Raw genomic sequence first — 26,139 nt, forward strand, 5'->3', positions numbered from 1 at the left:
TTCATATTTTTCAAATTTCAACAACATAATGATGGGATTAATGAGAAATTGCGTTTCTGCAAATAATAGGATAAAACATTTTCCGAATCTTTTGCAGTCTCAACTTCTATAAAACGAAAAAAGGGTTTCGTACGTAGTTTTCCACAAACAGTTTGTACCTCACAGCATCCTTGGATGAACGCCAGCTTTTCCTTATATTTATTCCATCCTGAAAAGGGAAGGTGAGAAAACGGCTATAAAATTTCAGTTCCTCGGATTCGTGATTGAGTTGAGTATTCAGATCAATAGAGCTCACGGCTCCTTGTCCTCTAAATTTCACGAGTGAGAGATTTGTTGCTATTGGCACAAAAAAGGAGTATCAGGTTGGATTCATGTTTTTCCACATTTAGAATTGATGGGATGAATCTTCAACGTTTACCTCTGCCTTTTCAGCTGATAATGTCAGAGTTTCTCGGCTATTCAAAGAATGTACGAAGTGAAAAATAAATGAGGATGGAGGGTAGGGTACGGAGAATGTTGTGGATAAAGCACAGTTTTGTTTTTCGATATATAATGTTCAAACGGACGGAAGGGATAATTTTAAGAAAACCGTAGACAGGAAAAATGGGTGTGCTGCTATTCATTTAATTAGACCAAGAAGAAATGACAGAAAAGAAAAAATTGAAAGAGCAATAGAAGGATAGAACTGAACTAACATGTGGATCGTTGATAAAAGTTTATATAGGAAGGACTTCAAAGAAATTTCACAACGTAAATCATCGAGCATAAAGTAATTCTGAACTAAAGAAAATCACCTCCACCTGTTTGCCACCGTTTAGAGAATAACTACGATTTCAATATGAACTATGAAAGTTTACATACAGAACTTAAAAAATAAATTGAACCTGCTGTTTCTTTCAGAAATCAATAAACGCAAACAAATTCCCTTTTGAAGTACCAGCAAGAAATTATTTACTCACCATTGTCAAACTTGTTTTCATGAAATGCAAGAATTAATTTATTTATAAATGACCTGTTTTTCAAGAAGTGATATTGCATTTTAATTGTTTCTCTCATTACAATTTCACGCTCATGGCCGAATTCACTCTGCGAACCCTCTTGTTTAACCCGAGTCTCTTTATATGTAAATGTGTGAAATTTCAGCCGTTCTTTGAGTATCAGTTTCATTAATCCTCATGAGTGATCTTAAAGGCCGTGAAACTTGTTTTACTTTGTCTTTCAACAAAAGAAAACTCAAAGTTTTTGGATCGAAGGTAGGAAAACTTCCTAAAAGTCCAACATTTTCCACACAACGTAACTTTGTGATCACTCCTTGTGTAAGTAAATAAAGATGAGCCACAATAATTTTCCACGTGGGTAATAGAGAAAAATCTTGTCGCCCCTGTTAAATTTCGAAGTTGATCCATCTGAATTGGCAACTCAATAAAACAGTCTCAATTAAACTAGTAACAATTTTAGGCTGATCACTTTAGTTCTAACATACAACTGAAAAATTATTTGATTTCCTGTGGCCCCAGTGGAAGATTTTTATGTTACGAGTCGCATTCAAAGAACCCTAAATTACACAACACAACAAAAAAATATTTTTTGAATGTTTCCTACACTAAATTAAATTGGGGTGATAAAAACGAAAATAACAATGAAAAATTTTTATTAGCTCTGGTTTTTGAGATACACAGTACTTAATCTTAAAGAGTAGTTATACTATACGTGAAAAGTGAAAGTACATAAAACAATATTGTTATGTTCCTTTTAGAATATTTTAAGTACAAAATTAATAAAAAAAACATTATTTTTAGTGTTTTGACAAATAAAAGAAGTTTTTACCACCAAATTTCAATTAAGTCCATCCGATTCATTGTAAGATCGCTGTCGTTTAGCTTGTCTTTTATAAAACACTTCTGGAGCATCCCTACACACAGACCAGCAGTAGTCTGCAAGCATTGCTTCATTCCAACGGCCCTGATATCTCTGTTCCATTAAGGCAATGTCTTGATGGAATCTTTCTCCATGTTCGTCACTCACAGCTCCACAGTTTTGTGGGAAGAAATTAAGATGATAGTGAAGAAAATGAATTTTTAAGGACATGTTGCATCCAAGTTGGTCTGTCTGTACTGAGATATTTTCACATCATGTTTTAGAAGATTCCACTGTTGTAGTCTTGACCCTAACAGCTCAGCCTTTTCCTTAGACAAGCGAAGATCTCTTATAAGGTCACTCAACTTTGCTTGACTAATTCTGTGCGGATCACTAGACCTATCGCTTACCTCAAAATCAGGGTCATAGGATGTAGAAGGATGGGTTGCTCCTTCTAAACAGTCTTCATCACCTTCCTCTAAAATTTCATAGTTTTGGGGTGGAGAAGGGACTGGCAAATTGTCTGAGTGTGGTACAGACCGAAGAGCAGATGGGAGATTAGGGTATTTAACCGTTCCTCTTTTCTTCATAGATAAACCTTGCTTAATGGGAGGAGTTAAGCAGAAATAACAGTCGTCTGTATGATTGATAGGCTCACGCCAAACCATAGGTACTGCAAAAGCCATTGCCCGGTTTTTATTTTTCAGCCACTCTCGCAATATGACGAAACAAGAATTACAACATATATGAGGAGCCCATGATTTATCTTGGTCCCCAACTTTCACACCAAAATAATGTTCATAGGCTGTCTTAACGATAGGTGTCATTTTACGTTTCTGAGCCTTAAATGTTATTTCACCACATATATACCAAAAGCTATCGACAGAATTCACACACTTTCGAGGCATTTCAGATCAGCACTTAAATTAATTTAAAAATCAACTTCACACGATAATTTCAATAGCAACCACGTGCGTACAATTGACAAACTCACATAGGTTATGTTTACTACTTAAGAACAGCTGATGAGAGGGGTGTTATGTAAACAAACATGTGTACCAACTGTTGGTGATGAAATATTTCATTTGTTGAAAACTCAATATACATATATATATATATATATATATATATATATATATATATATATATATATATATAATATAATGATACTATATCTTGAAAACAAGAGCTAATATATAATTTTTATGGTCACTTTCGGTTTTAACACGTGGAAATACATTAAAATCATCTAATTTCAACCCCGAAACGAAAACTTTGTTGTGTTGTGTTATTAGTTAGAATCATACTTAAAAATTAGATTCAACTGCGTAAAACGAGCACACGAGTTCCACTACAAAAGTTGCCTTTCAATATGGAAGGAGCCGATACAAACGACATCAATATCAATTGGGAGTTTGATGGAAAATTTCCCTAAAAAGCATGTGCACGATATTTCCTTTTGAAATTTCATCTGAACCGCTCGATTGAAAACTCAATAAACTTTCTTTCCCTCCTGTCTGCTAAAATTCTTTTCAATACCCTAGAATTGAAAACATCGTACATCAAGAAAGTTTTGTCAAAGGCAATGATGAGATGTCAAGTTTCATTTCTGAACGCTCTAATTTTCAAATGTGGAGTTCGAATGAACATTCTATAATTTGGTATATATATTTCTGAAAGTCAAGAACATCCAGAGAATTTCAAAATGAACAAGAAAATCTTGTTGCCAGTTTTTTCTGTGTGATGAGCATATCGATATTTCAATAACCCTATATAGGTTAAAACTACTATTAAGTACCACTGAATCCTTAGTTATAGCAACATTAATAACAGAAAAAACTTGTCGTTTTGTTTTTTTTGTTTTTACTGTTGTATTGAATAGTGTATCATGAGAAAAATATTATGAAACTAGCAGACCCGGCCAGGCGTTGCTGTGGCTAAGGTTGTTGTTATATTACATTGTAATAAACTATTTAAGAGGAACGGTAGGAGAACATTAGTCACGGGGACCACCATGATTTTTTACATAGATGCCATTTGTAAAAAAAATATGGCGACCTTCATGACAGATTTTCTACTACCGTAACTCCTTAGTACAATGAAATTATTATTCACGAACGAAGACGGAAACGTTAAAGCTGGTATAAAAATCCACTGGATTGGAATTTGAAGGGGAAGGACTTTGAACTTTTTGAAACTTTTGTTCAGTTGATATTGAGCAGAAATCAATACAGAAGAATTAATATTTTTGGTTAATCTGTCACAGATTCGACGGTTTCCCTACATGTGAACATGCAACATATAGTTGCCCATGAGGAAAATATGGATTTTCTAAATCTAAACCACAAATGGACATTGTTTGGCCTTGGAGACTTATTTATAGACATGGCAAAAGCTAAAGGACTTGGAAACTGTAACCTTCTGAAAAGTATGGTAGAATCTGACGGTATCATTGGAATACATGGCAACAGGACCACTTTTCCTGTGAACTTCCCAGTTGAAATGGTTGCTTTAAGAATATTTCCGGTGATCTTTTTGATGATCAAATCATGTAGGGGAATCAATTTTCAATCGAAGATTATGTGGTGGCATTTCAGGTATATCTAGTGAATTTAAATATTCAATAAGAAAATTTGCACTTTCATTTGCATCAACAGCAGTATCGATTGATTTAAAAGACATCAGATCGCCTGGTGACAACTATTGTACCTGGAAGTTAATTTCGTCAACATTGTAGCTTGTATGACATTTTTGTAGGTTTAACATAGCAGCGCCATCTATTGATTACTCACTCAATCCAGTCAACAGATATCGTCATCTGTCAAAATCGTTTGAAGTTAACAGATAATTGTGAATGTCAAATAATAGAAAAATAATTTGCAATACAATAATATTGCGACTATAAGTTAACATGTATGCTATTCTATCTTTCAAGTTGGATCAAACCGCACACGGTGTGCAAATTTGATCGGAATCGGTTTAGTCGTTTAGGAGTCCATCGCGGACAAACAACGTGACACGTAATTTATATATATTTTTCTGTGACGGGGAAAACATTGACATTTTATCTCTGATGACAGGTAACAAAATGTCACTTTTTATGAAATTACTTTTTTCCCCGGGAAAAAAGTGAATAAATTTTTCACGGATATATTTATATATACATATATATATATATATATATATATATATCTATATATATATATATATATATATATATATATATATATATATATATATATATATATATATACAAAAGTTACATTTTCAGATAATAATCAACCTCACAATAAATAACCCTTCGTCTGGCAGCACTCGGTATGGGTTCAACTGACGAGATTAGAATAAAAATTTTGATAGTCACTGAACATCACTGAATGCTAAGATAATGCCTTTACCTACATTATACATATTTGAAGTTTCCGAAAAAATTTAGAAACATGAGATTGTCTGATGGTTATGAAATGAAGAAGAGAAACGGTCATTCTGATCTCCGTTTAGCAATATGAGAGATGTCTATAATCTGAAAGACTTGTCCTGATTCATGAGTCATATTGAAACAGTTGGCATGATAATAGATAGCCTATTCAGAAGAATGATATAGCTATAGTTCTTGAAAATAATGCATTGAGAACTTCATGAAAACTGGAAAGAGTTTGGGAAGTTTTTTTCCAGGATAAGGACAACCAAAGGTGCATGGTGCATGGCGAAACTAGCAATAATGGTCAAGGAGTGAATTATGGTCCCCATTAGTTCTAAGCAGAAGAATGTTGATGAGTTGATAATCATTCCAATTTTATGTCCGTTACGATTTTTTATATTTTGTGGTTTTCTTGAATGAATTTTGTATAAAGGAAAACAGGAGATGATTCTGACAAGAACTTTGAGCTGAACTGTCGAATTCATTTTCAATAAAGATTTATCATAATCGAATCCATTTCAAACTTGTTCTTGACTATAGTTTTCTTTTTCAGTTTTCAGAATGGACGGATCATGACAGAGGGATTGCGGACACAGGTAAGAAATATACTGAAATGAACAATAATATTATTATTATTAATATCTAATTGAATTCTCGGTACTATCCACTGAGTATAGCACAACACTTGTGATGAAAGTATTACAGATTTACAGTAAAAATATATCACCATAATCACTGAAGACTCCAATATGAACCGATAGGTATACAAAAACAATACAATATATTGAATAATGTTTCTTTGTTTGCCAATGGTCTTACAATAATCAACTCCAATACCTATTGAGAACCTAATTGCTGGTTTTATCATTCGGGATCATATTGTCAACTTGGTATATCTCTGAAAACAGGTTGAGTTTTTGTTCAATAAAGCTATAAGAATCATTTAACATTCCAATGGATTAATTTTTACTTTCATTTTTAAAGCAGATATAGTATTACCTGCAGTAAATGCATGAATGAAAAAGAGATGTTTTGTTGTAATATTAGGATATTTTTTTGGTATAATTCTTTTCGAATTAATTTATCATACGGCATTATGTAAAGCATTTGAATAAAACATGTTTTATCACCGAGTGCCGAAGCTATAAATAACACTAGCAAAACAATTATCCTCTGGTTTAATACCTACATACATACAATACCTATTTCTCAAAACAATTTGGTTCACTCTTTTTCGCTAATTGTACCTACCTACTTATAAGTAACTTTGTGAAGAGTTTTGTGAAGAGTTAATTTTAACTCGATTGCTTTGTTCCTTTGTTCTAAAATTTACCATATTTCCGGTATAAAAATAGAGAACTAGAACCCCAAAAAGTGTAGATTATATTACGTTAGGTTAGAGCTACTATTATTTGGCATAACTTTTTTTTAAAACATCCATTGGACCAGTTCGGGTGAGTTTAATTTTTTTCTTATTTTATCGGATAGAGTTTAACATAGTATTTAGATTATGAAGTGATAGTTTGACTTCGAAATTGAAATATTGTTAGCCAGAAATGTTTTTATTTTTTTGAAAAATGAATCGATTGGAATAAATATCGTATGCTTTCCATACAAGATACTGTCGGATGTTGAAGACTCCTAGACGGAAAATATTATCTGTTTAAAAAAAAAGTGTTTAAAATCTGTTTTTCCGTTTATCAGAAGATCTCATCAATGCACTCCACTGTATCTCTATCAATACAACTAGACATCTTTACTTTGTCTGTTGATTGTGCTTGAAAAGTTCGCGATCTGTTATGAATTGTTTTCAAATGTTTATTACCCAAAATCAATACAGCTTATATCACTACACTTCAATGAAAATTTATATCAATATGCTTCATTATGTCGTCAAATGTTTGAAGCTTTCCTGATTATAGCCTTCCAATACGTATTGATCAATGATCGTCTAGAGCAGGGGTCTCCAAACTTTGAAGCCTTCGGGCCATAATGATTTTTTCAGTTTGTTCCAAGGGCCAATTTCTGCCCTCAACTATATTTCTAGACTAGGATAGTCGCAAAGTGCGTGACCTAAGCAAACTTACGCTTTTTTTGCATTTCAATTATTATTGTGTAACGACATCTCGTGGCGAGTAGTGGTACTATGTACTATCTTTTTCAGCTACCCGCTAGGTGGCATTAGGCGTAATTAAATATTTGGAATAACCGCGTTGGTTCGAGAAAGTTCTGGTTCTAGCTAGTGTATTCCGAACACCTCGAGATGGTAGTAATAATTGAATATAAAAGGTTAGCGGCGCAACTGCGAGTTAGTATGCGTAGGAAATTCGAAGGAAGCGAAACTGTCTATTGTAAAATAAAGTAACACTCGTCAATAAAAGTATTTTGATATGACTTATTGTTTTTATGTGTGATTTGTTAGTATGGAAAAGAAGCGAAAACTCGACAGTGAATACAGAACGTTCCAAGAAAAATGGAACTTTCAGTATTTTATGATTGAGTCCAGTAAAAAGGCGCTATGTTTAATTTGTAACGAAACCATAGCCGTTCTCAGAGACTATAACATCAAACGACACTATGAATCGAAACATCTTCAAAGTTACTCCAAGTATACAAGAAGTTTGCGGAAGGAAAAATTTGAAGCTTTGAAACGCGGACTCAAATCGCAGCAATCTTTGTTTACCAAAGCGAATACTGAACAAGAGTCTGCAACTCGCGCCAGCTTTCGTGTGGCTCTTGAAATTGGAAATCGTGGCAAACCATTCACCGATGGAGAAATGATAAAAGAATGCTTGATTACAGTAGCCGAAGAAATATGCCCCGAAAAGGTAAATTTATTCAAAAGTGTCAGTTTGTCAGCAAACACCGTGGCTCGAAGGGTGCAAGACACCGCAGAAAATATATCATCTCAACTGTCTGACAAAAATGAACATCATGAGTGGTTTTCTCTAGCATTGGATGAGTCAAAGGATGTGTCAGATACTGCTCAGGTGTTGATTTTTATTCGCAGAGTAGATAAAAGCTATGAAGTGTATGAAGAACTTCTTGATATTGATAGTATTCACAGCACGACAACTGGGGCAGATATTTTTAAGGGAGTTGAAAATGCCATTAATAAAAAGAACCTTCGATGGAGAAATTTGAAAACTATAACAACTGATGGAGGCAAAAATATGTATGGTAAAAATAAAGGAGTGTTTGTACTTGTGTCAAAGGCTGTAGAAAATGATGGTGGTTCAAAACCATTAGTCTTACATTGTATCATTCATCAACAGTCCTTGTGCGAAAAATGTTTGGATATGTCTGAAGTTCTAAAAGGAGTCATATCAGTTGTTAACTTAATCAGATCCACTTCACCGACAATTTCCCGAGTTTATTCAACAGATTGGAAAAAATGATTCACCATATCATACTCCATACGCTGGCTTAGTTGCGGAAAAGTCCTTAAGCGCTTTTTTGAACTTTGAGCAGAGATCAAAACTTTTTTAAATGAGAAGCAGCGCCCTTTTGCCGATTTAGAAAATAGTGAATGGATGTGGCAGTTAGCCTTCTATGTCGATTTGACAAATCATATGAACGAACTGAATTTGAGATTGCAAGGAGAAAATCAGCTTCTCCCTGATTTATACACTAATATCAAATCCTTCAGGCAGAAAATAATACTATTTCAATCGCAATTACATAAAAAATGTTTCACACATTTTGAAACATGTGAAATATTCAGCCACACTACAGAGACTGAAATTCCCGTGCAATCGAAACTTTGAGTGCTTTGAAGATAAATTTTGATACTCGTTTTTCAGATTTTGATGTCATTGCGAATAAAATTAAGCTTTTTCAAAATCCTTTTGATTCTGACATTGAAACCCTGGCCCCGGAAGTCCAAATGAAAATTATTGATTTACGGTGCAGTGATATGCTTTAAGAACAAATATCAAAATTCATCTTTGTTGGAACTTTATAAGTCTTCCACTGGAACAATTTGATAATTTGCATAAATTTGATCGTGGGTTGTTTTCTGTTTTTGGTACTAGGTACTTACTTGTGTGAGAAAACGTTTTCCAAGATGAAGTACACAAAGAATGTTTACAGATCTCAATTAACCGATGAGCATCTTAAATCTCTTTTGATAATTGGTACAAGTAAAATTGATCCACAACTACAAAGTATTGTCGGTGGAAAATCACAATTACATAAATCTCATTAGTGTTTTTGTTTTACTGTGATTCATTTCAATTATTTGTTAGTTATTAATATGCTTAAACTTAGATATTCAAGTTGAGGTTTCTTTGTCATCATTTCTGTCGTTAAGTTTTACCTCACAAGTAAATAAAACCGAGTAATTATCATTCTGTGTTTTCTTCTTCAACTTATCACAGCAATAGTAACAACAATTAGGTAATTATTGGCTGTCGCGTGCCAGATTCATGACAGTAAATCATTGGCTGTCGCGGGCCGGATTGATGACACTGGCGGGCCGGATTTGGCCCGCGGGCCGTAGTTTGGAGACCCCTGGTCTAGAGGATGATTCACCAAAGTGCACCCTGTATTCTGACTAGAAAATCACATGATGTGATTGAGGATACTAAAATTTTGCTAGAATCTGAAATTAACAAATGAATGTATATAAATATTTTTATTCTGAAATATCACATCGAATTATATCAATAACTTCGTAACATGACTTAATTTTAAAAATCTACTACTTATAAGCTAATATCAATGTATAAAATCAATCCGAGTATCCAGGGGGTAACTTAATCAATTAATTAATTTCCCCATTTCGATTCAATTCTAAAGTGTATGATATCCAAGATTGAACGTGGTAACGAAAAGTACTTAATCAAGTCCTAGTGCTTTCACTGCGAACTGCCCAAAAATATTTTCACTTGCGGCAAAAAGCTTTTCGCCTTCTGTTGGTTTTCTCTCAGCAGGCAAAGCTACGATTGTTACGCAAAATTCTTGAAGCGGACCCTGTTTTACATTTGTAGTATTCACAGTCATCGTAGAATCGGGAACTGGTGTGGTTGTGATGATAGATGCAGTAGCTGTACCATTAGTCGTTGAAGTACCATTCACAGTTACATTATTGTTGACATTAGTGGTGTTAGCAACAACAATAGTGTTATTTACATATGTCACATTTGCGTAGATCTTAGCAGTAGATATACAGGGAATTGATAAAGTAGTTGTGTTCTGAGAAGTTTCCTTGCATTCAGGAGAGGTACTGTTGAGACATGGGACAGTACTCTTGACGCAGTTCGTTTGTCCTTGTACAGTACAAGGCACTGTTGATATGGCGCTGGCAACGCACATTACAGCTCCATTGTTGGTACATAGAGAAGTGGTGTTAGCAGGACAGAAAGAACCACTGTCTCCAACACAAGCAACTACAGCATTAGGAGCGATCACAGCCTCCTTGGGAACATTGTCTCTGTTGTGGTAATAATGATGAACTTCGTAGTGGTCATATCTTGGAGTATAATCTGAGCTACCATAATAGCTACTGTGGTAGTGATAACTGGGTGTGCTAAGTCTTCCCAAAGAATACCCCAAAAAGAATCCCAAAGTACTACTGCCGGTATCGTATGATGAATAATGGTAACTTGGTGCGAATCCTCCATATCCTCCACCATAACCGTATCCTCCTCCGTAGTGATGATTATTGTTATTGTTGTTTATGATGGTGACTCCACCACCTCCTCCTTGGGGATGGTATCCAGGGGAATATGCTGGAGGGTGACCCTGTGGAGAGTAGGCTGGTGGATAGCCTCCTGGGCTGTATGCTGGAGGATGACCATATCCTGAGGGATTGTAGGCTGGTGGAGCACCATAACCAGCTGGGTTGTATGCTGGTGGATGACCGTAACCTGCTGGGTTGTATGCTGGAGGGTTGTTTCCTGAAATTTGTTAATGAAATAATATTAGTATTATGGAAAATTTGCATGAATTTGGAATATATAAGTTGGTTTGTGGTGTTTGTACCAAAATTGTATAATAATAAAACTAGATTTTCTTTCAGAAGTATTAAAGATGATAGAAATAGTTTTTTGAATGAGAATCTCAACTCAACATATGCAAACCAACTTTCAGCAGAGGAAAAAGAGTTCAACCATGACCATGACCTCATATTTGGAAAAAAAATCAAAACTCAATATTTCAGAATACCTATATAGAAAGTATATAATCTTTTTTTAACTTTTCAATGCAAATCATGAAATTTTATAACAACAACAAAAAGTTATCAGCTGCAGGAAAACACGGAAAAACCTATAGCACCACATCATCTGAAGATGTTGATCTGCCAATGTCCTCTGTTTCATAAAACAAAATATAGGGTGTCTCCAGAGGCTCCAATAAATTCAGTGAATATTCAAGGATTCCAATCATTTATCCAATGACTGGATGAAATCGTAGATTCTCCTCTGCTGAATTGTTGTTGTTTTCTAATGATGAAACTAATAATTGAATAAATATATTGAATGGGATCAGTAGGTGAACACAGGCATTTCATGGTTTTCTATTTGAAACCAACAATTTTCAACTGTTGTGATATCTATATTTTTTATGGTTTATTATAACACTATTATCAGATGAAAATACTTAACAGTAACATTTCAACTTCCCCTAAATTGAAGTTGTAGCTGTAATGGTTCGCCATATACTTTGCTGTAGATTGGTATAGAAATGATATTGAAAAAAAATTAAAGGTGTATGTGTGTTCAACCGAAAGCTTCGCAGATATTTTAATGAGTTCCGTGGAAAACCAAATTGGAAACGACATCACAAATTTTAAAATGTATCTATAAACGAGGTCTGTTCAAGAAATAAGGTAAATGTACACATTTTGCGAGCTACGTTCATTCGATTAGTATTTTTGGAAATTTTTTTATGTTGGTACACTTGTCTCGAACATATTTTCAGTTTCAGCTGTTAAATTATTGGTAAGAGAAATAAAAGTGTTTTGCGTGTTCGGCGACTTTTTGCTACCGAAAAAAAAATGAATCGAAGGATTTGTATTAAATTTTGTGTAAAAAATTGAATTGAGTGCTCAAAAACCTTCGAAATGGTGACAGTGGTATACGGTGGTATACTCCGAGTTAGTGGTACAAGTTCTCACAGATGTTCGAGAAGATGTGAATGTCGACGGCGACGCTTGCTCTGGACGCCACAGCATAACCGATAAAAATGTTGAGAATATAAAGAAAACTGTTGTGAAAAATCTTCGAAGGTGGCATATCGGTTAGCTCACGCCATGCAATTTCTTCAGAAATTTTGGGCATGAAACATATGGCAGCAAAGTTCATTCCATAATTGCAAAATTTTGACCACAGAAACCGTCGCAAGAGCATCGCTCAGAAACTATTGAATGACGTCAACGATGATCTAAAAGGGTATCAATCGGTGATAAATCATAGCTACATGATTATAACATCGAAACCGAAGTCCAAGTGTCCCAATGGAAAAGCCCAGGAGAGTTAAGCTCAAAAAGCACGCCAAGTTCGATCAAATGTCAGGGTTTTGCTCATTGTTTCTTTCGATTACCGTTGCATAGTGCATCAGGAGTTCTTGCAACATGGTCGTATAGTCAGTAAGGAGTATTGTCTTGAAGTTATGCGCTGCTTGAGAGAAGCAATATGAAAAAACCGTCCAGTACTGTGGAAAAACAATTCGTGACTTCTGCATCACGATAATGCTGTTGGAATTGTTTATTATAATATATCGATGTTAATATTTTATCTCTCTATATGAATAATTTTGTTTTATGTTTTTGGTAACTATTGTATAGAGTAGAGTTCAGTTGTTAAAAGTATTAATAAAAAGTCATTTCGAGAAAAGTCAAAACCTATTTTTGAAACAATTAAATAATAAGAATCCATCTCATTTACAATATTTGGCGACCGTGACAGGACATAAAAGAGGGATAGTTTGAAGAAAAATAGGCAGCAGTTAAGGAGACTTCAAAAAATCTGTTGAAGCGATTGATGGAGCCTTGAAGCTGAGAGATTCGACTAAAGAGGATTTACTGTTTCTACTGAGACAATTGGAGGATAAGAGTAGCAGATTATTCGAGGCAGATGAAGGAGTTGAAAAAAAATTGTCATTAGATGCCATCGATGATATTGAATTAGAGTACGATGAGGTAGAATATTACAGAGACGAACTGATAAAATATAAATCCAAATGCGAATTCCGATTGAACGAGATCACGAAGACCCAAGAAGATCGTTTGAGCTGTTCCAATTTCTCTATAACGGAGAAAATTCAGAGAAAATTTCATTTACCAAGAATAGAACTGACGAAATTTGATGGGAACGTGAAGAATTGGATTGGGTTCTGGGGACAATTCAAGAAGATTCACAACGACCCAGAAATAGATAATGAAGACAAGTTTCAGTAACTTTTACAAGCGACGGACAGTGGTTCACTTGCTCGAGATTTAATAGAAAGTTACCCCCCTTCTGGGCCCAATTACATTAAAGCCATTGACCAGTTGAAGACTCGTTTTGCCAGGGACGAATTCCTAATCGAAGTTTACGTAAGGGAACTATTACAACTTGTACTGCAACAATCTTCAAAAGCTAAAACAGGTATGTCTCTTTCCAATCTGTATGATAAACTTGAAACCCAGTTAAGAGCTTTGGAATCCCTAGGAGTTACTAGCGAAAAATATGCGGCTATGCTTTTCCCTCTTGTAGAAGCGGCTTTGCCTGCAGAAGTTTTAAGAACTTGGGAAAGACATCGTAATTTTGATCAACGAAATGAGAAGGATGATAATGACAATTCTAAAGGTACTAATTATTTGAATATGTTATTAGGTTTTTTGAAAATGGAGGTTGAGTCAGAAGAACGGATAAATTTGGCACAAAAAGGATTTGGAAAAGGACACGAGCACAACAAATATCATGACAGTAAGGATAAATATTTTCCAAAACAAGGTGAGCCCGAATTATATACAGCAGCTGCTTTGTACACAGCTAATCCCAAAGATTATTTAAAAGATAAGCAAAATAATTGTTTATTCTGCGATTTGAATTCACATGCAAGTAAGGATTGTTTGAAAGCTCAAAGTCTTTCAATTGATGAAAGAAAATCTAGAATAATGAAAAAATGTGGATGTTTTTCTTGTTTAAAATTGAATCATATTAGTAAAAATTGTCGAGCTGTAATTAGGTGTTTGATATGTTCAATGAAACATTACCCCATTTTATGTCCTAATTTGCATGTGAAGAGAGGTATCACTGATCAAGATGATAAAAATCCAAACAATTTTTCGAACGAAACTTTATTGCAAACGGTTGTTGTCAAAATTGTCAATAATGACAAACAGAAATTGATTAGAACGTTACTTGATTCAGGATCGCAAAGCTCATATATTTCACGACAATGTGCAGCTGAATTACGATTGGATAGTGTTCGTCAGGAAAATATTGTACCTACAAGGTGTTTTTGGTGGGTTTCAGTCATTACCAAAAATACATGATGTGTATATTATTATTCAAAATCCAAATAATACATTTGAAACAGAAGTGAATGTGGTGGAACAAGTGAAAATATGTAACAACCTACCTCGTTTGACTGATTTATCCGTTATAGACTATTTGAAACATAGAAATATAATTTTGAGTGATACTAGAAACTTTGATGTTTCAAATGAAATACAATTATTATTAGGAGCCGATGTTTTTGGTAAGCTTTTGACAGGGAAAATCGAAAATTTGATGAATGGCTTCGTTGCTCTCGAAACTTATTTAGGTTGGACAATAATGGGTCAGAGAGTAAGTGAATGTTCGACATATTCTACTATATTTGCCGGTTTTACTGAATTTTCCATTGCAGATCTATGGAATTTGGATGTGATAGGAATAAAAGATGTTGCACATTTCAAAACCAAAGATGAACATGAAGAAGAAGTTTTAAAGAAGTTTAATCAAACGATAGCTTGGAAAGAGAACAGATATGAAGTTCATCTACCTTGGATTGAAGGTCATCCAGAAATAATGAGAAATGATGAAATGGCCAATTCTCGGTTGATGTCTACTACAAAAAAGTTAAAAAATCATCGTTAAATTACGAAGAACTCATGATTGTTTTGTGTGACTGTGAAGCAAATATTAATGCTCGACCTCTCACATATATCTCAAATAGCGAAGAGGATCTGATTCCATTAACGCCTTTGATGTTTATTAGTTCAAACTCAAGCACAGATACTCCAGAGTTGGATAAGGTTGATAGAGATCATCTACTGAAAAGGTACAAGTATCTGCAAAAACTTCGAGAGGGCCTTCGTAGTCGATTTAGGAAGGAATATCTGGCAGAATTAGTCCATACTGGTCAAAAAAGGGTAACTTCACTAAAAATTGGAGATATTGTACTCATTGGAAGTGACAACAAAAAACGAGTAAACTGGCCATTGGGGAAAATTTTACAATTGTTTCCAGGAAGAGATGGAATAGAAAGAGTAGCACGTGTTAAAACAGAACGAGGGGAATTAATTCGTCCTCTGCAGCGATTGTTTCCATTAGAAATTGAGGCAGACACGGCGAATCAATTAAAAAAGACTAGAGAAGGGGATACTAACGAGATACCAGAAAATCGAAACGGAGAAAACAATAGCATTTACAATGGAAAGTTAACACAGCAAGGAGAAGATGAAGAGGGAGAAAATAGATACGAAAGAAGACACCAAGATGCGACGGCTTCATCACAAGTAATAACAAGATCTGGAAGAAGAGTGAAGATACCGAAGCGTTTTGGGCTGGAATGATTTTGCAATTAGATTGCAAAATGGGGGGAGAAAAACATAAAACAAAATTATTCATATAGGGAGATGAAATATTAACATCGATATATTATAATAAACAATTCCAACAAATGCACCTGCTCACAGGTTATTGCTTCTTCGTAACTTTTTAAACAAAAACATCACCGTAATCATGTCACAGTCACAGTATTCACTAGATTTGACCCCCTGCGACTTTTTACTGTTCCTAAGATTGCTCAAGGGCATACGACAAAGTGCATATCTGAACTGCTTCGAAGATTGTAAAAAACACTGGCACAGGTGTATTATATCTGGAAGGCACAAAATAGAAAGTGAATAAATGAATATTCTTTGAAAAAAAAATGAAAATTCACCTTATTTTCTGAACAGACCTCGTATATCATGAATATTTCTGAAGAAAACACTTTTTTTGTCACATAGAACCCAAGGCAGAGGTATATTTCCTTGTATATATTTTTTCTAAAGCACAGAAATATGAATCGATATCAGAGATATCGCCTTGAAGAAATTCAATAGTGGATTCGACAAACGGACAAACGGACAAACAGATACTATTATGGATTAGGTACATCAAATTTCAAGAAATATTAAACATTGAAAATGCTTCTTTACTTCAAAAATTACGAGGTTATCCCAATGATTAGCAGTCCCAAATGAGCTTCGAGAACTGCAATGAAAGCACCCAGTTTCAAAAATATGTAGATAAGTCACCTGAGAAATTCCCCAGAATACAAAAAAAAACTAATATGATACCTACTTTCCGATAAAAATAAACGTTTTTTCACAAACTTTCATAAGGCGTGAAAATACTGTGCTATGAATCACACGTTAAACGGTAAGACCCCATTGATTTTCAGCTCACACAAGTTTCGACTTTTGAGGGATGAAATTCGTAGGAAGGCGACAGCCGGGCAGAGAAAAAACTTATTTTTACTGTAGAAAATATTCAGCTCAAAAAAAAACATTTTCAATATAAATACTAAAATTGAAAGATTTATAGAATACCAATATGACAAAAGAATAAAAAGTATCATGAGTAGTACTATAAAAATAAACAAGGATCCCATTTCAATCTTGCCATTATTGACTCACTAGTGAATTTTCATTTTTTGAAATTATTCTGTTAGTGATTGAGGAATCATTTATGTGTACTAAGTATTACAAGTACTAAAAATTTGTTTTTCCGGCAGAAGCTGGTTAACGAAAAAACATATTTTAAAAAACAGATTTTCAAAAGATTAAATTTATCTTGTGATTTCAATATGCACTATAGGAACAATTTCAAATAATTTTCACTCTAATGTGTAATTCTCTTTCAGTTTGGGTTTATTCAACTAGAAAGAATGTTTCGTTCTGGTTTATTTCTGATCATGAAAATTTCCATTAGCAAATCATTATGAATGTATAACGCAATGCCACATTGTTAGTACCCATATGAAATATTTTATTTACTTACCACTATTTCCAAGAGGAGCTGTTTGTTTAGGTGGACCAACTGGTTGACCAGGACTGCCTCCCGTATTGAAGCCAATTGGTCTCACTGTTCCCGTACCTGAAATACAGAATTATATATGGATATAAATGAATTGGATGAAAAATTCATGGAGCTATTACATGATTTATCACCGTTCTCTTCAAATTCAAAGCAGAGAACGTATAAGGAAAATGAGTGTAACCAAAATTAGTTGTCATGAGGTGAACCATCCCGCAAAAGAAATGGTAACAAAGACACCTTTCAAAACAATGCCATATGAATGTGTATACACACTCATCGTGACAAAAATTGATTCGTCTCTATCGACTACAAAGTTTTTTTTTTAATATAAACTTTATTGACGCCATTTTTTCACAATAATTTACAAAATAAAGTATCTCAAACTAATAATAATAAAAATAATAATATCGTCTTTATTATCTTCTAATACATTTAAAGCAAATTAATCAGGAACAGTTCATTTATTATATGAAGATGAAAGGCGAAGTTCAATTTACATGATGACAAGTCATCATTCAGTTGCTCTTCCACTTAACCTAAAAAATGTCGCCTAGTACGCAAAGGAATAAACAAAAGGGATTTTTATTCATTTAAGAATATTGTGACTATTTATAGATTTGTAATAGGTAGGTAGCTATTGGGTCGTTGATAGTTTGAAGATAATAAGAATCGTTTGAAATTGGTATTAAAATGATTGACGTCATCTCGTTTCATGAGCTCGGGAATGTTATTATAAATTGCACAGATCAAAAGGGATTTTTATTCATCTTAGAATATTGTGACTATTTATAGATTTGTAATAGGTAGGTAGCTATTGGGTTGTTAATAGTTTGAAGATAATAAGAATCGTTCGAAATTGGTATTAAAATGATTGACGTCATCTCGTTTCATGAGCTCGGGAATGTTATTATAAATTGCACAGATCTGGTAGCTGAAACTCCTTTTAAAGAATGTGCGAAAGAATGGTGGAGTAAGTCGGCCTTTATACCTTACATTAATATTATTCATATCAGTTCTAAAAGTAATTTTCTGGTGTAAGTAAGACGGCACTTAACTATTAATTATTTTGTGATACAAAGTTGTAGCATGTAACATTCAACTATCGTTCATGTTTAACCAGCCGGTATCCTTCAGTTTATGTGATATTCATTCTCTTCTTCTAATACCAAAAATTAACCGTAAGCAGGAATTCTGAACTTTTTGTATCTTTTTCTTGAATTGGTTGGTTAAACATGGACCATACAAAATATCAGCATAATTGAATATAGATAAAACTAACGATTCACACAAATTCGCCTTCACCTTCATGGGTAGGAAATTTCGGTGTCCATATATAATTTTAAGCGAATAATATGCAAGTCTAATAAACTGATTGACCTGACTTTCGAATTTCAAGTCCTTATCTAAAATGATGCCCAGGCTTTTGGCTTCTGGGACAACCCCAAGTACATGATCATTTACTACTACTTCCACAGATTTGCAAATATCATTTCTAGGGGCTTTTGGTCCGAAAACAATAACATTGGATTTACTACAATTTATATTTGAGTAAATTTATGAATAATACTAAAATATACACTTTGAGTTGGATGTTGGTTCAGTGTGAACCATAAACATTTCTTTAAATATAATGGGGTATATTTTTGGGAGAGATCAATTTTTGGGACAGAAAGGTTTTGGATTTTTACTTCTCTATCTTGATACAAAAAAATGCGGAAATCTTCCAAAAGGGAAGCAATCAATTTCTAAAAGATAACTGTATACAAAAAAGATGTGTAGATCATGCGAAGAAGTAACTTTCAGATACAAACTGGAAAAAAAGCCCTCTAGAAACAGCCACTTCCATATAAACATATAACGCAATACCACACCGTCATTACCCATATTAAATATTTTATTTACTTACCACTATTTCCAAGAGGGGCTGTTTGTTTAGGTGGATCAACTGGTTGACCAGGACTGCCTCCCGTATTGAAGCCAATTGGTCTCACTGTTCCTGTACCTGATATACAGAATTATATATGAATATAAATGAATTGAATGAAAAATTCATGAAGCTATTACATGAGTTATCACCGTTCTATTCAAATTCAAAGCAGAGAACATACAAGAAAAATGAATGTACCTAACCAAAATTAGTTGTCATGAGGTGACCCATCCCGAAAAAAAAATGGTACCTTTCAAAACGACGCCATATGAATGTGTATACATATACTCATCATGACAAAAATTGATTCGTCTGTTTCGACTACAAAGTTTTTTTTCCAATAGAAACTTTTAGTAATTAATAACTACGGTTTTTTCCTTTTCTGTCAACAGTGTTATAACGTACAAAAATCAAAAAGGTCTGAATTGTGGAATTTGATTTCTCAACCCAGTGGAATCGATTGTCCGGGCCTCGCGGCTCGAACCACCGGTTCACACAGCGGTCGATTGAGTGAGTGGAGCAAATCACTCACGCCAACCCGACCTAATACTTTCACTGATTCTAAAACGGAACGCCAAATCAGCGTTTCATTCTAAATTGTGGTAAACTTGGCCCCTGATAAACCAAGTCCAAACATTTCGTTTGGACCTATTCCAAATATGAATTTAGAATAGGTAACTTGAATAAATTCATATCTACACATAAATATTTATACATAAATATTGAGGATGATAGTGTTCTATGTAAAGGACATTTTATATCATTACCTTTTTATTTATGCACCTACATAATATTGATACCTTTCATAAAATTTCTGATTGATGATTATGTTGATATTCGTACTCAGTTATGTATCAATTTGAATTAATTTTGTTTAACAGTTGATCCATAGTTTCGACACATTTTCAAATCAAATTGAATTTTTTCACTCACCGTGACCCGGTTGTCCTGGAGGAACGAAACCTATGGGCCGATATGGACCAGATCCTCCTGTAACAAAAAACACAAAAAAAAAAATACTCGGAAAAACGCCAAAAAAAAATTAAATGTCTTTGTGTGTGTGAAGTATAAGAGGATATATTGTGATTTTTTCAATTCACAGTTACGAAGAAATTTTTGAAAGTTTACTGTTGTGTTATGGCTTACGATAGAGGCACTGATTTATTAAGTTGTGTAAAATGTGGAGTGGGATTTATGAATCGCGACAAGGGTCTCAACCCAAACAGTCCTTTGTTTACTCTTACATACATCAATTACATAATGATACCAAGATATTAACTTTTTGGCTGTCAGTTTTGGAAAGCAGCGTTTCATCGCTGTAAAAGTCAGTTATGGTGACCTAGCCTTCAATTTTTTCACCATTTCACTGATTTGTAAGAGATGAAGTCTATCAGTTGGTCGTACTGACCAATAGAAATTAATTTCTGCTTTTCATAGTGGGAAGTAACTTGCGACGAATGTTTCGAGTGGAAAACGTTGCACAGGTATATGATGGTTTCACTTCAGCTTTCTGTGCGGAATTAGCTGGGTTAGCTTGGAAAAGGTGTGGGTTTTCATGAAAAATACCAAAAGTGTACTGTCAAGAAAGTAAGGGCAATTTGAAATGATATATATATATATATATATATATATATATATATATATATATATATATATATATATATATATATATATGTATATATATATATATATATATACATATACATATATATATACATACATATATATATATATATACATATATATATATATATACATATATATATATATATATATATATATATATGTATATATATATATATATATATATATATATATATATATATATATATATATATATATATATATATATATATATATATATATATATATATAGAAGGAAAGGTTAGCTCGACTGGCTAAGTTAAGGAATAACGAAGGGAATGAATCGGGTATAGCAGTCAGAGGCAGAAAGATTGTAAAACTCTTTTTTCTGTTCAAGCTTTCGAGGCGTTTATTGTCTCTTCATCGGGAACTCTACAATAATTATTGAATAAACAAACGGGTATGGACAACGTGTTCATACTTACGAAAGTGAGGTTAAAATGAAGTTAACACATAAGTAACAAAGAGGATCCTTATATATGTATGTCAAGATTAAAATTGGTTAAAAACATGTAATATTCATTCAGAATTTTGCAATAATGTGAGATGATTACACGAATAATATGAAATAATGAATTTGAAAATTGAACTCAACAGGTAGTCAGACATGATTGACACGAAACATTAAGTTTGGCAGAATTTCTTGTTCTGACCAATGCATTGCTGCCAATGAGATTTCACAGAACTGTAAAATGATAAATCACAGAGAGTGAAGGTACGGGGTTTCTGTTCTGAAATTATTAAGTATTATATATATATATATATATATATATATATATATATATATATATATATATATATACAGTAGAATGGAATAACGGGATCTCTCAGTCAAAAAATCAAAAACTCTGCTTTACTTTGCCAAGCTTTCGCTTCTAGTGGGAATCTTCTTCAGGGCAGTAAAAATATAAATTGACGAAAAAAGTTAAACCTTAACGGAGTTTTTTTTTGGTTTGACAAATGTCATACCTTCACATAAATGTCCAGTCGCTAAGTTTCTCAACTTTATATATATATTTATATATATATATATATATATATATATATATATATATATATATATATATATATATATATATATATATATATCAATATTAGATTTTACAAAAAGGATTTGAAGCTTTATATTTTCTATTGATTATCTGCGAGCGCTTTCGACAGTACTACCAACTTTGATTTTTCTTCCCTGTCGAATTTGACATTTTTTCCAAAAATTGTTCAGAAAAGCAGTTATTGCTCGAAATTTCAAAAATCGGTAGAGAAAAAAGATTATTGTTTTTACATTTTTTACCAATAAACCAATTTTTAGCTCTCTAGTACAAATTTAGTTTTTTTTACAGTTTTTCGAAAAGTTGACATTTGCCGATTTCTCAAATTTAGCCAAACCTCAACAAAGCTAGTGCTTTATGCCTAACTTACCTTTCCAATGCATTTTTATTACCAATTGCAATTCTAAATACAACTTATTTCGCAAAAATTTAAAACACCAGCAAAAATTATGCCAAAAATGATGCAAAGTTGATACAGTTTTTAAAAACTGTATCAAGCTATTGCGAAATAGCTTGATACATAAGCATAATTAAAAACAATATCAATGAAAAGTCAATAATTTATCCTTTACTGCACTTTTCAAACAGTTAAACTTTGATTTACTAATTACGAAAAATTACAACGCAACTAAACTAAGGGAAGGAATTATACGACAGTAATTTCACATTTACTAAATATCTTTTATGAGGTATGAATGAACAAAATTACTTCAGAAATCAATTTAGATTTTGTTGCCTAGAAAATTAAACCGTAAAAAATTCTAACAAACATCTGTTAAAATGAAGTTATAATTTAAATTAAGAATACTAAATCAAATCGAAACATATGCCTAAACCATGTAAATACCAATAGAAATACAAAATAAAAAGTCACATTTCGATGTGCCTTACACCACGTTCAATGCAATCAATTGTCCTTTTCAAAACATCTTTAACTGCATTCTTTATACTGCGGGGTTTCATGCTTACAACACATTCTCGAATAACTGCCTCTAAATGGTTAATATCTCGAAAAGGCCTTTGCTTATACACCTTTCGTTTTAAGTAACCCTACAAGAAGACATCTAGTGGGGTTATATCAGGATATCTAGGCGGCCAAAAGTGTTCTATATTGCGACTGATTACTTTGCCCCTAAATATTTCCAAAAGACGCTCTTTAACCACCTTTGTAGTATGAATAGGTGCACCATCACACTGATACCACACAACATTTCTTACTTGAAGGGGCATATTATCCAAAACTTCAGATAGTTCGGTATTCACAAAGTGTAGGTAGTCCGCAGAATTCAAATTATGTCTAAAAAAGTATGGTCCTATAATTTGATCGTTTGATATGCCACACCAAACATTCGTCTTAAACGAGTATTGATCCCGACATTCGATCACGAGATGTGGGTTTTCTTTTGCCCACCACCTGCAGTTTTGCGAGCTCACAACGCCATTTGAAGAGAAGGTCGCTTCATCTGTCCATAAAATTTGATAAGGAAAATGATAATTTTCTTCTTTTTCCCCTTGAAACTAAAAAGAAAAATACAAGCGCATATCGAAGTCCCTCTCTTTTAATGTATTGATAAATTTCGATTTATAAAGCGTAAATTTATTTTTGTGTAAAATACGTCGTACACTCTCTTGGTTAACATCTGTTCTATCTGCAATATCTTGAATACTTGTTTTTTTATGTTCTACGACATCCAAACATATTTCAAATTCCACTTCTTCAGTATGTCTAGAAGGCTGATGTGCTTTTCTAAAATTACTCTCAACCGAGCCAGTAGATTTAAACTAAGCTATTATCCTACTAACTGTTGGCTGATGAATATTTCTTGCAGGATGTCTGCCATTGAAAATATCAGCTACTTGTCGGTGACCGGTATTCTCGCCGCATATTAAAACGATTTCAATTTTCTCTTGAAGATTCAGCATTTTCAACAACACACTAGACAGCGAATAAACTATATTAAATCTAAAACTGATAAACACTATTTTGAGTTATTCAACAAATGTCATATGACAATGAACTATTTTGCTTATTCAGTTCAGTTCAATTGTTTCCACAGTACCGTTAGTTTAATTTCGTTGTAATTTTTCGTAATTAGTAAATCAAAGTTTAACTGTTTGAAAAGTGCAGTAAAGAATAAATTATTGACTTTTCATTGATATTGTTTTTTAATTATGCTTGTATCAAGCTATTTCGCAAAAAGTAGAAATGAAGTGAAATATTTATCTGTTTTTTAAAACTGTATCAACTTTGCATCATTTTTGGCATAATTTTTTCTGGTGTTTTAAATTTTTGCGAAATAAATTGTATTTAGAATTGCAATTGGTAATAAAAATGCGTTGGAAAGATAAGTTAGGCATAAAGCACTGACTTTGTTGAGGTTTGGCTGAATTTGAGAAATCGGCAAATGTCAACTTTTCGAAAAACTGTAAAAAAACTAAATTTGTACTAGAGAGCTAAAAATTGGTATCGAAATTTCGAGCAATAACTGCTTTTCTGAACATTTTTTGGAAAAAATGTCAATGGACAGGGAAGAAAAATCACTTGATTGGTCATATGCATGTGATTTGGCATCATTTTTAAAGCACAACCTAATGGAGATATCAAAAGTTGCTTGAAGAGATGAACAAAAAAAATCCCATTTGATGCGGACTATATATATATCTTATGGGTTAGGATTATTGAAATGAACCAATGTGTTTCTGAAATGAAAGTTTTATTTTTTTAGTTATTCATCAAAGAAAACATTTCTCATACTTTTGTGAAAACCTCACCTGAAATGAAAGAAACGACATACAAAGTCTATTTCTCCTTTCCAATTTGTTTAGTCACAAAATAAATGTCAATATGGAACTTCAAAGCCTTTTTCTAAACGTCACATTCCAATAAATCTAACCTCTAACAAAAAACTACAGATTAAAAAGTTTGACATTTATATGCCAGCACGCGAAGCGCGCCAAATTCAAAAATAAAGAAATCTAATTTCTTTACATATATATATATATATATATATATATATATATATATATATATATATATATATATACATTTCCCCCTTTGCTTAAATATTCGAGCAATTTGTTCGACTCATATTCACGAAATAAACATCCACTGGATCATTGGATTTTTAGAGGCACTTCAACTTAGATGACGAATCATAATTTTGAGCAAATAAAGAGAAGTCGTATAATATTTTTATCACTTCATTTCATGTAGCAGTAAATTGCTCGCTGAGTTATTCGAAAAGTTAATATTCGTAGAAACTGGAGAAATGCTTTATAACGTCCGTTCATATATTCTTAGTTTATAGTACGCTGTAAAATTCCATGTGAGTTCGAACCTTTTTCATTCAAAAAGTCATTCTACCTACCTCAAAATAGGACACCGTTGTGATTTGAAATGAGTCAAATGAAAATATTAAATTTGATTCAATGCATGAGGAATTTAATCTGTTACACAACACAACAAAGTTTTTGTTTCGGCGTTAAAACCGAAAGTGACCATAAAAATTATATATTAGCTCTTGTTTTCAAGATATAGTATCATTAAATTATATATATGTATATTGAGTTTTCAACAAATGAAATATTTCATCACCAACAGTTGGTACACATGTTTGTTTACATAACACCCCTCTCATCAGCTGTTCTTAAGTAGTAAACATAACCTATGTGAGTTTGTCAATTGTACGCACGTGGTTGCTATTGAAATTATCGTGTGAAGTTGATTTTTAAATTAATTTAAGTGCTGATCTGAAATGCCTCGAAAGTGTGTGAATTCTGTCGATAGCTTTTGCTATGTATGTGGTGAAATAACATTTAAGGCTCAGAAACGTAAAATGACACCTATCGTTAAGACAGCCTATGAACATTATTTTGGTGTGAAAGTTGGGGACCAAGATAAATCATAGGCTTCTCATATATGTTGTAATTCTTGTTCCGTCATATTGTGAGAGTGGCTGA

The 26,139-nt window shown here is 33.2% G+C and overlaps 2 protein-coding genes across 3 annotated transcripts in view; one reads left to right on the forward strand and one right to left on the reverse strand.

Moving 5' to 3' along the window:
- Nucleotides 1–26,139, forward strand: part of Trpgamma (Transient receptor potential cation channel gamma) — a 369,660-nt gene that overhangs the window by 106,672 nt on the left and 236,849 nt on the right. The window contains exon 3 of the mRNA XM_074169989.1: nt 5,832–5,874. The gene's annotated coding sequence lies outside the window, so the exon portion shown is untranslated. The remainder of the gene's footprint in view (nt 1–5,831; nt 5,875–26,139) is intronic.
- Nucleotides 9,900–26,139, reverse strand: part of LOC111508788 (uncharacterized) — a 40,523-nt gene continuing 24,283 nt past the window's right edge. Inside the window, exons 3-6 of one of the 2 annotated variants that reach the window (XM_074169983.1) lie at nt 20,420–20,476; nt 19,466–19,561; nt 17,521–17,616; nt 9,900–11,178 (exon numbers count right to left, since the gene is read on the reverse strand). In XM_074169983.1, the coding sequence (XP_074026084.1) occupies nt 10,118–11,178; nt 17,521–17,616; nt 19,466–19,561; nt 20,420–20,476 (1,310 nt within the window). In that variant the 3' untranslated portion in view covers nt 9,900–10,117. The remainder of the gene's footprint in view (nt 11,179–17,520; nt 17,617–19,465; nt 19,562–20,419; nt 20,477–26,139) is intronic. The other variant, XM_074169984.1, reaches the window with a different exon arrangement.

This window comes from Leptinotarsa decemlineata, unplaced genomic scaffold (assembly GCF_025532065.1).
Source record: "Leptinotarsa decemlineata unplaced genomic scaffold, Ldec_3_MD MMD2_P_RNA_scaffold_6, whole genome shotgun sequence".
NCBI lineage: Eukaryota > Metazoa > Arthropoda > Insecta > Coleoptera > Chrysomelidae > Leptinotarsa > Leptinotarsa decemlineata.